We start from the raw sequence: 18,003 nt of genomic DNA, 5'->3' as shown, positions 1-18,003 counted from the left end.
AAGAAATACTTAGCAAGAGCAGACTATAAGTAAAAATAACTTTATATTAACACTGTATCAAAAACAAAAACAGGGATGTCTGGATGGCTTAGCATTTGAGTGTCGGCCTTCAGCTCAGGGCGTGATCCCAGGATCTAGGATCGAGTCCCATATCAGGCTCCCTGAAGAAAGCCTGCTTCTCCCTCTGCCTTTGTCTCTGCCTCTCTCTGTCTCTCATGAATAAATAAATAAAACCTTTAAAGAAAAACAAAACAAAACCAGACTATCAGAAATTTAAGTTCATCTAGAAAAGAGAATACCTTACCATATTTCAGCTAAAACAGGAGCCGGCAGGCCTGACTGTAAGAAAAAGGTACGGGCTTGATCCCCTGAAGGTAATAAAAGCAAAAGTCAAATAGCACATTAGTAGATAGAATTCCTCCAATGCCTATGAATAATAATAATGGGCAATATAATAATGCTATTGATTTGTCATTTTAATTTCAGTCACTAAAGAACAGAAATACACAAAATTATTTATGTTACATTAATAAGATTGAGCAGTTTTAAAACAAAAAAGCCACAAATTAAGTTATATGCATTAATCAATGATGAAAGATTACATTATTCATCTTAGGTTTCCTATAATAACTGGGGTATTATTTGATAATATTTCCATTTAATAAAATTTATAATTAAAAACAGTATTCCCTAGAAGAGTTCTAAAATAAAAAATACCAGATGTTGGGAAGGTTAGTCCCCCATGGGTCTCTCACAATCCTCTATGTCCTGCTGTGCGTGCCAAGAATGAAAGACCCTAACTGCTCTCTACCTGAGCGGTTTCTCAGTCGGGTTTGCAGTGAGCATTCTTGAGGCATGATTAGGTAATGTTTCTCCCTGGGCCAAAAAACAAGCCTGCTTGCTAAAAATGGTGGGTTCCCTCAGGCTCAGTGTTCCTGTCCTATAAAACACCCGCTGCATGTTTAATATCCTTTTGGGCTCTCTGCATCACCCCGTGGAACTTAGGGGACACAGAAACCTATAGGAACATGCTGATGCTCATGCTGCTAGCTGTGCCATTTCTAACAAAGTCCTTGGTCTCTGTCTCAGGAACCCTGGGTCTTGTGCCGAATCCAGGTGACAGCAACAGACTACGTTATTAACTTGCAAGTAGGGTAATCAAATCCCAGCCCTGATACCAGGAAAGGTGGCTATTATTATAGAAGTACAAATCACATTAAACTATAATGGCTAAGAGGACGGATTCCAAAATCAGACTGAAAAGTTTCAAAGCCCAGATCAACACCAACACTCTGAAATACAGACAACAGTAGCTACTTTACTATGTTGTTGCAAGATTAAATGAGATAATGTACTTAAGTACAGCATCTGAAATACAGTGATTTGGTAAATATTAGTCCTTATAGTTACTATTACTGTAAATAAAGCACTCAGGTGCTTTGGCATAGAAAAAAAGTTTAACTGATAGAAAAAAATTTGAAAGCACACCAAAATTAATCCTCCTTAGGTTCTGGAGGTCATCTTGCAAAACAAGGATTAGTGCCAACAATCAACACTTGGGATCACCTCTCAAAAACAGAGGACTAGCATCATAAAAACAGATTGTAGGAACGAAATTCTAGATTATTTTCAAGGAAATGGGCCTGATGCACACTTCTTCTAGACTTAGTAATACTGACTGTTATACAGGGAACTGGCACAACCTATTAGGATAATATTAATACATTTGGAAAAAAGTCCCAACGGCCTTAAGAAATAAATTGAAAATGTTCTAGAAAGAATGTTACAGTGGGAAACTGGACAGCATTCTTGGTTATAATTTAGAATTAGGAAAAGATCTTCCATAAGCCAAATCCAAAACAAATTTAGACAGTTCCAGATAAAATAAGAAAGCCACTATTTTTTTTTTTTTAATTCATGAATTCTGAATGGCAGGAATTTTATCACTTAGTAATACAAATTTGATGGTAATCGAATTAAAACTAATTCTAAGACATTAAATGAAAAGGGACATAACTCACAAATAAAATATAAATACAAACCTGTTATATAACCTCCTGAGGGTTTGAGGTTATCAAATTGCTTGTCATGCTTAGTCCGTTCTTCAGAGGTAATAGCCCACATGTTTGGCCCTCCTAAACCATAAGTAAAAGACAAAGAAATTATAGTATACATACACACACACACACACACACACACACACACACACACGAGAATGCTCAAAATACTTCTAAAATGTAAATATGATCACAGGTGTCCATTTAATGACAGTACTCTATCCTGCATGACACAGAGTAGAGCTCTCATGACTATATATATGGCACAGCCCTGAAGTTCTTCGCTCATTCAACCAATTAACATCTATAGAACAATTACTGTATACCACTCAATAGATACAGGCAATAGGCTAAATTCCAGAAATAAGAAGATTAATAAAATATTATTCCCATCCTCTTTACACAATCAACATAGCTAATAACCATCTATACTTCACTTCTGACTACCTTTTCAGTTTACCCAACTTTCACTAATAAGAAACCAAAAATGTTTAGATACATAAACTCATACATGTTTGCTGTTTATGGTATAAAAATCTGCCTACAGAGTTGTTTCCAAGAATGACTATCATTGAAAAGTAGGTTCCCACTATACTTTGAAACACTAAGATGGATCTGATTTAATAAATATTTCTTAGCCTTAAATGAATGGATTACTGAAACATCCTCTTTTAAAGATAAGTTTTAAGATTAAAGTTAAAAATACAGAAACAGATATACTGAAGAAGTTCCTAAAACACCTACATCTATACGCTTTCTAAATAAATACCACATACAAAGTAGACACCTACTTGGTTTATCAGTGAACAAATTAATCTGTCATGATTCCTGTGACTAGGAGTGTGGATGTAGACTGCTTTACTACCATAGGAATCTGGAAAACTGATGATGACAACAGAAAACAACGACAACAACAAAGGATGACAAAGAAGGAAGCAGCTCACTTTTACTGAGCCTGGACCCTATGTCAGGGACTTTTTATGCCGTAACTCACTGACTCCCCACCACTACCCTGTACATTAGATACTACTATTATACCCCTGACACAGGTAAGGAAACCAAAACTTATGGTGGTCACCCAACTAATTAGTGGCAGTGCTGAGATTAGAACCCAGGTACTCTGAACTCTGTGCTACATTGTCTCTCAATATTTATGGATAAAATGCTTATGTTCTCTATACCTCAGCTGTCACCTCCAAAAATTAGGAAGATTATATAACTTTACAGGGTTGTTGTGAAGACTGTATGTAATAGATAGTGTATCTACTCTAAAAATAACACTAAATATAATTCTTCATCTATTAGATTGGTAAAATAATAATAGCTAGCATTTAATGTGCCACGTGTTAGGTATTTCTCTAAGAGCTTTATGTGTACTGTTTCTAAACAGTCGCAAGAATTCCATGAGGTAACTATTACTGGTATCATTGTTTTACAGAGGAGGAAACAGAGGCATGGAGAGATTAAATAATTTGCACAAGGTACCAGAGCTGGTAAGTGTTGAAGACAAGATCAGAATCCACAGACTTAACTGAGGATCTTAAACTATCTGCCCTGAGGATAATTAAAAAGAAATAAACCTACAAATACATTGTCAGTTGATTTCAACAAAGAGGTCAAGATAATTCAATGGGGAAAGGATAACTCTTCATTGAAACAAGCTGAAAGAGTAGACATGTACATGAACAACAACAACAAAAACCAAACCACTCAATCCTGCACCACATACAAAAAATTATCTCTAAGTGGATTACAAAATTAAACACAGGAGCCAATCTATAAAACTTCTTGAAGAAAACAAAGAAGAAAATCTTTGTGACTGGATTAGGAAATGATTTTAGGACACAAAACATGCAAATTATTAAAATTTTTTGATAAGCTGGACTTCTTTCTTAAAGACACTGTTAAGAAAGTAAAAAGACATTGGGGCACCTGGGTGGCTCAACTGGTTAAATATCAGACTTGTGATTTCAGCTCAGGCCACGATCTCATGGGTCAGGAAATCAAGCCCCAAATCTGGCTCTGTGCTCAGCAGGGAGTCTGCTTGAGATTCTCTCCCTCCACCCCTGCCCCCATTCATGCTTGTATGTGCACCTGCTTTCTCGCTTTCTCTAAAATAAATAAATAAATAAATCTTTTTTTTTTTTTAAAAAAAAGGAAAAGACAAGTTACAGACTGGGAGAAAATATTTGCAAAACATAATAAAGGACATGCATCCAGCATATATAAAAACTATTCAACTCATTAATACAATCCCTGCTCCTCCCCCACCCAAAAAAATGGGCAAAAGATTTGAACAGACATATTAAAGATATCCAGATGGCAAATAAGCATGTGACAAGATGTTCAATGTCACTGATCATGAGGGAAATGAATATCAAAACTAGAGTAACAGGGCCCCTGGGTGGCTCAGTGGTTGAGCATCTGCCTTTGGCTCAGCTTGTGATCCTGGGGTCCAGGGATCGAGTCCCACATTAGGCTCCATGCAGGGAGCCTGCTTTTCCCTTTGCCTACGTCTCTGCCTCTCTCTCTCTCATGAATAAATAAACAAAATCTTAAAAAAAAAATAAAACTACAGGTAACATATTACTCCATGCCTACAGAATGTCTAAAGTTTTTCGAAAACCGCTGCAAGGATGCTGAGCAACTCAAACTCTCACATCTACTGGTAGAGAAGAAAACGGAGACAATTTAGAAAAAAGAGTCTGTCTGGCAACTTCTGAAGTTAAATATGCATTTTTCATGCAACCCAGCAATAAACTCATAGGTATTTACCATGAGAAATGAAGACTTTTTTCCAGATAAAAATCTGTCCTTTGATGATTACAGCAGCTTTAGACATTTTGGTTTAGACACCGAGACCTGGATATAACCCATATGTTTTCTACAGATGAATGGTTAAACAACTTGTGGTACACATTTATCCAATGGAATTCTACTCTCAGCAATGAAATAGAAAGATATATACAAAGACACGGATAGGTTGCAAAAATATTTTGTTAGGTGAAAGAAGCCAGACACAAATAGGTATATGTATTTCACTCATATGACATTTTGGAAAAACTGTAGGGATAGAAATCTGATCAATGGTTGCCAATGGCTAAGGGTGGGGTATAGGGATATGAGGGAATCTTTTGGATAATGGAAATGTTTCATATCGTAATTTATATGGCTTTATACATTTGTTAAAACTCATCAAACTATATACTTAAGAAGGGTAAATTATACCCCAATAAACCCAACTTAAAAATAAAACAAAATAAAAATATACCATTTAATATATGCCTGCCACATGGAGGCCATTCAATAAATTAGTTTCTTTACTCAACCCAATCCCAGGAAACAATATAATTAAGGAGAAGTCAGAGCATTAAAATCTTTCTCAGGCTCTTCCCCTTCTGGTAAAGGTACCTTGCCAGAAAATACGGAGAGTGAGGCTTTTTTAGTCAGAAACCTTAAGACTATTTTAAATCTGGAGAGTCTGGTTAGGAAGGCTTAAGCTGCTCTCACACAACCCCAGAAAGAGTACATCCTCAGGGAGTGGCAAACTGCTTCCTAAGACTGCAGAGGGCTCCGTGGCATCCAAAGGACAGTGCATCCGAAGGACAGTGCTTCCTTATGTCCTACTATCACCTTACCTATCCTTAGTTATCTGTCTTAACAGTGGCCAACTATCTGATAAGGTTTCTTGCTTAGTTCCAGCAACCTTGACGCCTTCATAAACATTCGGTCAAAAAACACTTATGGGGCACCACTGTGTACAAAGACTAGGGGTAAAAAGATAAATAAAATGTGCTTTAAAGGAACTCACATACTCCTTTAGCCATGACTCAATATTATCATGATGAATGTCACTTATAGAAAAAAATGTCTGAAGCGTAATGACAAGGGATAATTTTTAAGTAATATTTAAATAATCTTTAAATCTGGACACCTCAAAAGAATGACATTAACACACGAGAAGTTAAGGCACTAAGAATTTTACAAAAAGGAAAAGTTACACAGAAATAAGAAAACTAGGAATACATGTATTTCAAAACCATTTAAAAATAGTTGATCAAGGGCACCTGGGGTGTCTCAGTCAATTAGGAGTCTGACTCTTGATTTTGGTTCAGGTCATCATCTCAGGGTTATGAGATCGGGCTGGGCAAGGAGTCTGCTTAAGATTCTCCCTCTCCCTCTGCCCTTCCTCCTATGCTGTCTTCTCCCTTCCTGTCCCCTCCTCTCCGACGAAAATAAATAAATAAATAAATAAATAAATAAATAAATAAATAAATAAATAAATAAATAAATAAATAAATAAATAAAATATTAAAAAAAAAAAAAAGTTGATCCAATTCTGGCTTTCTTAGAATATGTACTAACAGAACCTTTCCAAGAGTTAACAGTTCATTATTTTAAATTTCCAGTAAAACATTTCCCAATCTTTCTCTGTATTTATTCATAAGCCTTACAGAAAGTCAGGAAAACCTGTTTTGAGGTTGATGTTTAATATTTCCTTGAAAAACTAACAACCTTTTACATTGTCTAATCACTTTAGAAATGTATTAAAATTCTATTCATTTCCCCCACTCATCACTAAATTGAGAATGTGGTATTTTCACAAAGATTTCTGTTGCTTATTCTCATCTTGTCACCTACTGGCTCTGTCAAAAACGTACTTATGGTCTATGTAGAAGGAAAAAGAGACATTTACAGAATGTCTACTATATGCTAAATCCCATGCAGTAAATAGTGTCATCCCTGTTTTACATATATAGACATACACACACATGTGTATATGTACATACAGGTGTACACACACCCACACACACACACACGTTCCACAAGATTAAGTCAACACAGCTGAATAGTAGCACAGTAGTATTCTAACACACAGTTCTGAAGGTACACGATTCAAACATGTTATACCCGGTTTGTATGCTGTGATATTAACTGAAGACTATTTCTGGGTCCAGTTCAAAATAATAGCCAAATGATATATGTCAACCCAGTACAAACTTCTATCTCTAAAACACAACTAAGAATACTGGTCTAGATAGAACTAAAGCCTTAACTGGGACTTGAATAATAAATGCTTGGGCTATTATAAATACAGTATCATACCACATCTGATTCTGCAGATCCAATGTTTAACAATTTCCTAATTACACAGATGAAAAAAACTAGTGAACTCTAAAATTCTGAAAAGGTAATAAAACTCTAAAATGGCATTTTTTTTTCCCTCCTAAAGCCATTAACTGTTCTCTCCCTCCCCCTCCTTCTCCCCATTTCCATAGTTTGGATATAGCCATCGTCATGGGCTTTAGAACTTCTTACTCCTTTAACCAGTTTTCAGTACCCACCCCAGTTTTAAGGCTGGAACAAGCCACAGTACACTACAAACAGGCAGCAGCATGAATTGGAAGTAGCCTCTTGCTTATCACCTGATGACTGAAATATCAGGTTCTCTGTGTTTACAATTTCATTACATTTTTGAAAAGCAGAAAGCAAACCTACCATGATCAAAGAAGACTCTGGCAAGGATGATTCTGCTGGTGCAGAAGACACCAGAATTAGAGTCACGAGTGGTAAAAATATGACGCACTGATCTTTTTTGCTCTGTTGAGGAGATGGGAAGTGAAGCAAAGAGACTAAGAAAAGAATATCTGCTCAATAGAACTTTCTGAGATGATGTAAATGTTCTGTATCTGCATTGTCCAATACAATGGCCACTGGCCACATGTGGCTTTGAGAGTTTGAAATGTGGCTGGCTGTATGACTCAGAGATTGAATTTATTTTTTATTAATTTAAAGTTAAGTTGAAATCGTCACATGTAGCTAATGGCTACTATATAAGGCAGCACAGCTCTGTGAGAACCAAAGAAATCTAATCCATGGTTAGGCTTGGGATGATGAAATAGACATGGCAAAATGTGAGAAATACATTAGAAGCATTTAGACACACAGCTTGGTCTAGGGCACTTATAGACAAGTTCCAACAGTACTAGGCATTGAAAAGATTTAAACACCATCTATAATTGAGCATTTACTAAGAGTAAACACTATTTTTGAAGGTTTTGTGCTATATGTGAATGCCTCTTCCAATAAGATGTTAAACTCTGAACTGGACCTGAATTAGATATATACAAGATTATCTTTAATCTTCAGCTATATTTTAAACTAAGTAGAGGGGTACCCCAGTCTACATTTGCTATCAGTACTTCAGAGGTTTTAAAAAATTACTACTTCTATTTTTTTTTTTTTTACTACCTAGGTTCCTATCTATCACTCCTAAAATAATTATCCAACATTTTGTCCAATATTGTTCTTTCATAAGTAATGCAGTGAGCTACAAAGTAGATACACAAATGCTAAGGGAATGGAAGAAACAGAATGAAGAAAGACTAGGCCTATACTGCTTGCATTTATGTTCATTTTGTTTGTAAACCTTCTTAACATTTTGTTGAAGTTTGAAACTAAACTATGTGTTTAATGCAAATTCCTTTGCATGGTGCGCAGAAATCCTCAAATTTGGGTAGAGCACATTACTACTACAATTATTACCGATTCTAAACTTTTATCACTCATTATGAGGAAAAAACCATTTTTAATTTTTAAAAATAGTCTGCAGCATCTAATAATCTTCATAATCCCACACCATTTCCAGCAATGCTCATGCTGAATCTTTAAATAAGAGTTCTGAAAAGGCAAAAAGCAAAACAAAACTCTTATCTCAAGTCCATCCCTATATGACATAGAATTCTAGCACACAGAATTTAGTTTTACACAAATAATTCATTTTCCCAAAACTCCCTTAAATCTCACAAGGTCAATCTTGAGTCTTAACATTTTAGATATACAACATGTATTTTTGTATTAACAATGTGCTTAATTTGGCCCAATGACTTAAAATATATTTTTAAAAACGATGTACTTGATCAAATACTAGATGGTAACATTGAAACAGAACTGCGGTTTGAAAGTGGTAGAATTATTCATGATGCTTCTTTTTCCCTCTAATGTTCTTTAATATTACTGCTTTCAATTTAAATGTTAAGAATGACCAACTAGACTCTCTATTCCCTTCTATTTATAATTGGCTAATGAAATTTACCACATATTTAAGAAGTTCCATCTTAGACTTCTTTAGCAATTAAAAAATATAATGCATTTTCTCAATTAATTCTAAATGACATACACGGCAACTTAATACTTATTAAGGGTACTTAATTTGTATTTGGGAAAAGAATTACAACTAGAATCAGAAAAGATGCTTTAAAAATTTTGTTACTGAAGTTACCTCAACACTTTCTTTAAAAATGTTTCATATTAAACAACTGTGTGTATAGGCATATATAATCCTTTATAAAAGGATAACTTAATTTTATATGTATATTACTAAATGAATCTTTATTGGCTTAATCAGTTCACAGTCATTCCAAACAATTGAAAATATCTTTAATGTTCTTCACTTACAGCACTCTGCTTTTTGTCCTCCCATTTTATGCATCAAACAATAAATCCTTTAGGTTATTCATAACTGCTCAAAGGCAAGGAAGCACACATTCTAGATAGTGCAGAACATGCTTAAACTGAGTTGCAAGATTTACTGCATAATATTCTAACAGAAGATATATTCAGAGTTTTAAAGTAAACTAACATTTTCAATAAGAATACTTTAAGTTTTGCATTTATAAGCTTAAGGAAAAATATCAAAATGAATATTTTATAACCTCTAGCCAAACCCCCCCCATAACCTCTTTAACTTGCCATAAGCACAAAGCGGCTTACCATTCATAGCTGTGGGAAACTGAGCCATCATGGTACTGAATTTTCCTGGCTAGCTCTCAGCCATCTGCAACATAAAAACATTGTGCCATTAATAATACAACAAGGGCAGATCACAGCTTTAGTGCACCAGCTAAGCAGTGGGAATGTCTGTCCCCTTGAGCTCACACTTCCAACAGAAACAATGCAGAGCTTCTGCTGCTGCTGAAGAGGCAGGATTTACATTTGGGGAAGGGTAAGAGACTTAGTCGGGTAATGGTGCTGCCTTTAAAATAGAAAGTTATAAGAAAAACAGGCCCATATTTCATAGCAAATACTGAATACAGAAACACTTGGCATGAATCAATTTTGTAGAAATTAACTTGGGAGAGAGGGAGGTTGTTCTAACTAGGCAAGATGTTATTTCAGAGAAATCAACTGTATAAATTAAGTGTATAATAACATGGAAATCCATAACACTTTTTTCTTAAAAAAAAAAAATCCCTAAATGAGAAAAATATCCAAAATAAATGTGGCTCAGAGTTCTGCAGGCTTATAAAAATTGTCCAGAATTATTAAAATATATGTTTATTTAAACATAACTAAATATGCTGGGTAAGTACCCTGCACTAGGAAGAAAAGCAACTTTGGAAACTAGCAGCTGTGATTTAAATCCCAACTCTGCTATTTTCCTAGCTACGACAATGGGAGAGTTATTTAACCTTCCTGAGTCTCAGATTCCTCATCTGTAAAAAATACTTTGCAGGAGCATTTTTAAAAGTATTAAGCATACTCCAGTATACTGCCTGACACATAATGAGTTTTTGATAAATGGCTGTTAGAACGCAATAGAATTTTGAACCCTAAATTCATTATTTCACTATGAATAAATTCAAAATTCAAAATTTATTCCACAAATCTTGAGGATAAGACCAGTAGTGAGAGTGAAGACGTAGCAAACTTATAATAATATACTTAGTAATTAAAGCTGTGAATTAAAACAATGCAATAGAAACACTTGCACAAGAGAAACAAGAGAAAAAGACCATTCAGTAGTTCATCTATTTACACAAATCATTTAAATATTAACATTTTTAGAAGCCCAAGGAAAAACGTTTGCACAAGCCATTTGAACAAAGAAGGCATAAAGAAGAGTTCCATATCGTGGTGGAAAGTGGCACCAGAGGAGCTGGCTAACCAGTTGCCAAGAAGTGCTATAAGGCACTGGATCTTAGTGAATTTAGTGTGCTCAAAGAGAAATACAACTGTATCAGTAAAACCATCAAAAATTAGTCACACCAACAAAAGACTGGTATATACATCCAATTTATTGATATACAAAGAGAAATTTAACAGCCAAGAAAATGAATAGTAGCTTTTCTTCTTTATAAGGCAAACTATAACATCTACTAAATTTCAACCAGATCATTGTGTAGTGAGGGTAGGGAGTTACCAGTGATTAGAATGCTTAATGGTATCAGGCATTGACAGATACATTTATCTACAAACAAAAATAAGCAGAGTGCTGCACAATAGGGATGGTTTGTTAAACCTCCAATAATGCTTTGAGTGACACTGCCAACTTTACTCTTCTGACTCCCAACTTTTCTGTATGCTACTACTATATACCATCCTTCCTCTTAAAGTGTATACTCTTTCTTTCAATGTTATTAATAAGCTTTAGTGCAGTTTATGCACAGCAAAGAAAACCATTAGCAAACTAAAAGACAATCTACTGAATGGGAGAAGATATTTACGAATGACCTGATTAAGGGTTAGTATCCAAAATATATAAAGAACATATAAAACTCAACAACCCAAAAACAAATAATCCATTTTAAAAAGACAGAAAGAAATTTCTTTAAAAAAGACATGCAGGGGATCCCTGGGTGGCGCAGCGGTTTGGCGCCTGCCTTTGGCCTAGGGCGCGATCCTGGAGACCTGGGATCGAATCCCACATCGGGCTCCCGGTGCATGGAGCCTGCTTCTCCCTCTGCCTGTGTCTCTGCCTCTCTCTCTCTCACTGTGTGCCTATCATAAATAAAAGAAAAATAAAAAAAAATAATTAAAAAAAAAAAAGACATGCAGATGTCAACAGACTCATGAAAAGACGCTCAATATCACTAATCATCAGGGAAATGCAAATCAAAATCACAATGAGATATCACTCACACCTGCCAGAATGGCTAAAATCAAAAACACAAGAAACAAGTGTTGTAGAGGATGTGTAAAAAAAAAAAAAAAAAGGAACTCTCGTGCACTACTGGTAAGAATAAGAACCGGTATAGCCACTGTGGAAAACAGTATGCAGGTTCCTCAAAAAATTAAAAATAGAATTACCGAAAAAAAAAATAGAATTACCATATGATCCATTAATTCCACCACTGGGTATTTACCCAAAGAATGTGAAAACACTAATTTGAAAAGATAGATGCACACTTATGTTTATTGCTGTATTATTTACAATAGCCAAGTTATGAAAGTACCCCAAATGTCCACTGGCAGATAATGGATAAAGAAAATGTGGTATACATATAGAAGGGTCTATTACTCAGCCATAAAAAAAAAAAAAGAATGAAATCTTGCCATTTGCAACAACATGGATGGATCTAGAGGGTATAATGCTAAGTGAATAAGTCAGAGAAAGACAAACAGTATATGATTTTATTCATTTGTGGAATTTAAGAAACAAAACAAAGAAAAAAGACAAACCAGAAAAACAGACACTTAACTATGAGAACTGATGGCTACCAGAGTGGAGATGGTGGTGGGGAATGGGTAAACTAGGTGAAAGGGATTAAGAGTATAATTATTATGGTGAATCACTTTGTGGTACACCTGAAACTAATATAACACTGTGTTAACTATAGAATTAAAAAAAAAAAAAGCTTTATTGCAATGGAGCTTTAATAATTTTTTTTTCTTTATTTATGATAGTCACACACACAGACAGAGAGAGAGAGAGGCAGAGACACAGGCAGAGGGAGAAGCAGGCTCCATGCACCGGGAGCCCGACGTGGGATTCGATCCCGGGTCTCCAGGATCGCGCCCTGGGCCAAAGGCAGGCGCCAAACCGCTGCGCCACCCAGGGATCCCCTGCAATGGAGCTTTAAACCTGTTACCACACTTAGACTTTACTTGCTAATACTCCTCCTAGGTAAGAGTAAATTTCACCTATGTATGAGTTGGTTTTTTCTTCACTCCTTTCTCAAAAGATAATATAAAGTTCAGGTATTGGAGCTGTGTACTACACAGAAAAATGATATCTAAACTATGGTAGGGTAGTTAAGAGCACAAAGGGTAAGAATTGTAATGTTAAGAACATTGGATTTGAACTTGTAGTTCACAACGAGTGTTAAAAGACTTTAAGGAGAGGGACATAGATTTCACTCAAGACAATCAACGGTGAAGAAAGAGCCACAGCTGCCCCAGGGAGATCAGTTAGAGAAGAGATGAGAACAGTAACTGGCACCTGAACTAAAATAACGCAGTTGGAACAGAGCAGATGGGATGAGCTGGAAAAATAACTAAGGGTTTAAAACAGGTAGAACTCATGAACTCTTTAGATATGAAGGATTATGAAGTAAAAGGAATCAAAGCAATGACTCCCAGAATTTGTGAGACTGGGTGAACTGCAGTGTCACCATTTTAAGAAAAAGTGAACATAGAAGAAGTCTCATAAATTATGACTGATACTTCCTCAATACAGAAATTCTCCAAGAAAGTGTAACTTTTACTTCTCCAATTTTAAATTGTCATCAGTAATGTTAAATCAAAATAACTCACGTGCCTGCAAAGAAACTGTTCACCTAGGGATATGCAGTAGCAAAGACCTATTTTATTAGGTCTCTAAGACTGAGTTTCAAACTGTTAAGAGAAAAATCCTTCAAAAGTATTACATGCAACACATTGTGTAAGTACACAGAAGCATGTGAATTACCAAAGACAGTTTGAAGAGAAAGCATGCACTTCCAAAAGACAAAGAATAGGATCCCAGAGTCTCAAAGCCTTAATCAGTTAGATCTAGATCTAAAACTTAAAGATTATCTATCTAGGATTTCTGCTTAGTCATTATATATTTTATGAATAATACAACAGAATGCTACATAATAGATGCTCAGTAATCACAGGTATAATTCTGTGATAAAACCAAAGAATGAATCAAATAATATGAGAAGGGAGGGCAAATCCCTTCAGGGAAGCTGAAGGTACTAGAATTACTTTCTTCACCTGATACATGGATTTAGCCAGCCATGCATGCGGGTACCATATTATTACATGGATGTAACATGTAACATCTGACTATGGTAGCCCAATTTGTTGAAACCAGTAAGCTTTTAAAGCATACTATTTTATATCTGCTACATTTATATTAATTCTCTCTAACCTGTTGTCAAATAATTACCTCATGCTTAATAATTCTACTACTCTACTTGCAGAACAGTACTTGTACAAAGAAATAGAAATTTTGAAAAATTCAAGACACTTTATACTTAAAAAAATCAACTGCTTTACTTTATATAATCATACTAGCTACAATTTATTATGTGCTTACTATTAATGCAATTCACTTCTATTAATCATCTACTATGTGTCATGCTTAGTACTGAGAATCTAATATGTTCCAGGTTATATACAAGGAGCTTCAAAGAAACAGAGGAACTTGTAGAATAGGCTTCCGGGTGCCAGATACTGCTAGACACCTAGATAGTGCTAATAACATTCACAATATCCCTGCAAGGCAGATGATACTGTACTCACTTCACAGATGAAGAAACAGAAAGGCTAAATTACTTGCCAATACTGAGTGACGAAGCCAGGATGCAAATCCCAAACCTGTATGTATGTATGTATTTATTTATGAGAGACACAAAGAGAGAGGCAGAGACACTGGCAGAAGGAGAAGCAGGCTCCATGCAGGGAGCCCGATGTGGGACTCGATCCCAGAACTCCGGGATCATGCCCTGAGCAAAAGGCAGACTCTCAACCACTGAGCCCACCCAGGCGTCCCTAATTCTGTCAGTTTTTACTTCATATATTTTGATGGTCTGTAATTACGTGCAGAAATGCTTATAATTGCTTTGTCACATTTATCACATTCTTCTCATTCTTCAACTCCCAACTCAATGGACCTCTTATCTGAAAGACTTGTGTCCTCTCCTCTCAGTTAATCATGGTGTCCTACGTTGTCCACGACACTTGTTCATCCCATAGTAACTTCATTTATTATACTGTATCATTTGCTGGATAGATGAATAAATGAATAGTTGGGTAAGATAAACAAAAATGAAGCAAAGGAAGCATGGAGTGAGGCACTATGGAACTGAATATACAGAAAAGAAACTCCAAACGACTTCCTCAAAACCCTGCAGGCATCAGGAGCTACGGATTATAGACCAACTATCCTTTGCAAGTGGCCCTTCCATAACTTGTTACTTTTTAAGTATATTTTTAGAGAAAGTATATTGCCTGTTGAATTCTGAAGCTTTTATATTGGGATAGAAAGACTTGGGTTTTTCAATTATACTTTGCATCATGTTCATTAAACATTGTTAAATAAATTTGACTGAAGGTCTGACATTCAAAAGCAAGATAACCAAGTTCCTGAGGGCATATCTTATAAAACTTTCTCCAGTACCTCCTCCACTTCATGTGCTATGTACACAAAGCCAACTCTCCAAACTTACTGATTAGTTGGAGAAAATGTTCCTTCCTCAACTGATTCCTAAGGAGACCAAGGTCAGTCGCATGAGAAAATGACCAAAGCAAAATTACCTACTTCTTTACAGTTTCTCCAAGAAGATGAAATTTACAGAGTACATATATTCTCTATACCTCTTCCCTACCTATCCATCCCTTCTTTTATTCATCCATTTGCTTATTTATCAAACATGAATAATCACTATAATAAAAGACTTTGGAGAATGTTATGAGAACCCAGAGGACAGAACTACCACTATATGGGAGGTAAGTTAAACTAAGGCACATATCACAAAAGAGGTAACATTTGTGTAAGAACGATCTATGAGCAGCCTGGATGGCTCAGTGGTTTAGCAATGCCTTCAGCCCAGGGCCTGATCCTGGAGACCCGGGATCAGGTCCCAAGTCAGTCTCCCTGCATGGGGCCTGCTTCTCCCTCTGCCTGTCTCTCTCACTCTCTGTCTCTCTCTCATGAATACATGAAATCTTTAAAAAAGAGAACGATCTAACATGAGGTCAGTGGCAAAGTAAATGGGTTCCATGCATCCTCAGAGTGAGAGACGCTGTATAGGTGTGTGGATAGGCACCGATACAGAGAAAGGAAAAGTACCTGAATCTGAGGGAAGGACTGGTTAAAAGGAAAGTATACAGCCAGTATCATAGTAGAGCCTTTCCTATTCAAAGATGGTGTGATTTGAGAGCCATGTGATTTCAAAGAGCTCACTTAATCTTAAGTGTGAAAAGAGACCTTAAGAAACCCAATAGTTTTAAATTTTGCTCCCTGCTGTTCTAGAAATCTCAAAGAGATACAAGAGAGGTTGGGTAGGGAAGAGGAATGGAGGGGTTGGGAGAAGATATCAATTTCAATGAAAGTAGCTCTGCTTTTGTATTTTACATACTGAGGCTTCTCTATAATATTTTATGTGATGATTTTTTAAAAGAGAGTTAAATAGCATACTGAATTCCATCCCCTTCATTTTAGAAACTAAAGAGAAGCCAAAGAGATTAAGTAACTTGCCAAGATCACACAATTTAAGGAACAAAGTATGTCATGCTAATGATTTGCATTTCCCTGTGCATGACATGGAGAGCCAGTATTTATTCAAGATAGACACCCAGATTTGGTAGTCACTAGGGACTGGAAATAGCTGTCATCATATCAGTGAGTGGCTTTATCTAGGGAAAGCATATATAAGAAAGAAGAACCTCATCTTTTAAGGGCAGAGGAAGAGAATTCTGACAAACAATATAGGAACTGAACCGGATTTGAGTATCTTGAGATAAGGACACCAGTTATGAGTAAGTGGTATAATCCAGATGGTAAGATCTGAACTTGGACAATAGAGAAGAGACATTTCTGAGCTAGAACGGACAGCATTTTCTGATTAGCTAAATGCTGCTGATATAAGAAGAGCATTAAGATAAGTTTCTATCTTGGGTGACTGTAGAATTGTAATATTAACCAAGACAGAAGCTCTAAGAAAGTAGAAATTTGGATACTAGATTTGGAGGATACAAAATGTTCACTTTTCAGGTTACCTAATCTGATGCACCTATAAAGACATCCAGGTGGAAACGTTATGAGATGGTAAGGATTCTGTCCAAGCTGCAGATCCAAATTTGGTAGTTACCAGGGAATGACATTCCACAAAAAGCATGCACAGGAAACAGGAGAAGAACAATCAGAACAGAGGTTGAAAAAAAGGAAAAATCAGAATATAGGTTAAAGAAAAGCATTTCAAGGAGATGATGGTCATAATTATCAAATATCACAGAAGTCAAGACTAAGCCATTAGTTTTGGCAATCTGTACAGGAACTGGCTGTAAAAGTCAAAATAAAGTAGACCAAGCAGTAATTGGGAGTGAAGTGTAGGTGACTCAAGAAGTATGTTATTAAAAGACAGAAAAAGGGTGGGAGGAGAGATAAGAGGCTTTAGGAAAGAGGCAAGGTTATAAGACTTTCCTTTTAGATGGGAGAACAAAACTATTTTTAGAGAAAGAGGAAGAGATTTAATTTCCAAAAGGAGAAGGAAAAACGGTTACCTAATAATGAAAGCTAGAGTCCAGAGAAAGTAGACAGCTCTAGAGTATAAAGCTAGAACATGGGGCACATATTTCTGGCTCTGAGAATATAGGACAAAAAAGATAGTTAAGGATGAGTAAAGACATATTTAAGTTTGGAAGCAGAGGGAAAAGGAGTTAAGTAAGTACAGCTTTTCTTTGCAACTCTTTTTTTTCTCTCTTTTCTTTGGGCCCAGAGAGTCCAAAGGGCAGGGCTGAAAACAAACTTCAATCTCTTGGGTCCCCAGGTACCTAAGCACAAATTTCTCAAGTAACAAGAGAAGGTAGCATGCAAGTGTTCCCATGAATCAACCAGGTATGCGCATTTCAGCTCGTGGTCACCTAGCTACGCCTTACAAATACATTTGTTACATGGCTGAGTGTGGGGAAAAAAACATTCTAGGCCAAGGTAATATGTGCAAAAACAGAGTGAAGA

The 18,003-nt window shown here is 36.0% G+C and overlaps 1 protein-coding gene across 11 annotated transcripts in view; it reads right to left on the bottom strand.

The window, feature by feature from the left end:
• Positions 1-18,003, bottom strand: part of ITSN2 (intersectin 2) — a 128,951-nt gene that overhangs the window by 92,410 nt on the left and 18,538 nt on the right. For 6 of the 11 annotated variants that reach the window (XM_072770872.1, XM_072770873.1, XM_072770881.1 and 3 more), the window contains exons 2-5: positions 9,831-9,894; positions 7,557-7,658; positions 2,043-2,135; positions 305-368 (exon numbers count right to left, since the gene is read on the bottom strand). In XM_072770872.1, the coding sequence (XP_072626973.1) occupies positions 305-368; positions 2,043-2,135; positions 7,557-7,658; positions 9,831-9,861 (290 nt within the window). In that variant the 5' untranslated portion in view covers positions 9,862-9,894. The remainder of the gene's footprint in view (positions 1-304; positions 369-2,042; positions 2,136-7,556; positions 7,659-9,830; positions 9,895-18,003) is intronic. The other 5 variants (XM_072770876.1, XM_072770880.1, XM_072770879.1 and 2 more) reach the window with 1 other exon arrangement.

Source organism: Canis lupus, chromosome 12 (assembly GCF_048164855.1).
Source record: "Canis lupus baileyi chromosome 12, mCanLup2.hap1, whole genome shotgun sequence".
Taxonomy (NCBI): Eukaryota; Metazoa; Chordata; class Mammalia; order Carnivora; family Canidae; genus Canis; species Canis lupus.
Note: the sequence above shows the minus strand (reverse complement) of the source record. Positions and strands in the feature narration are given on the sequence as shown.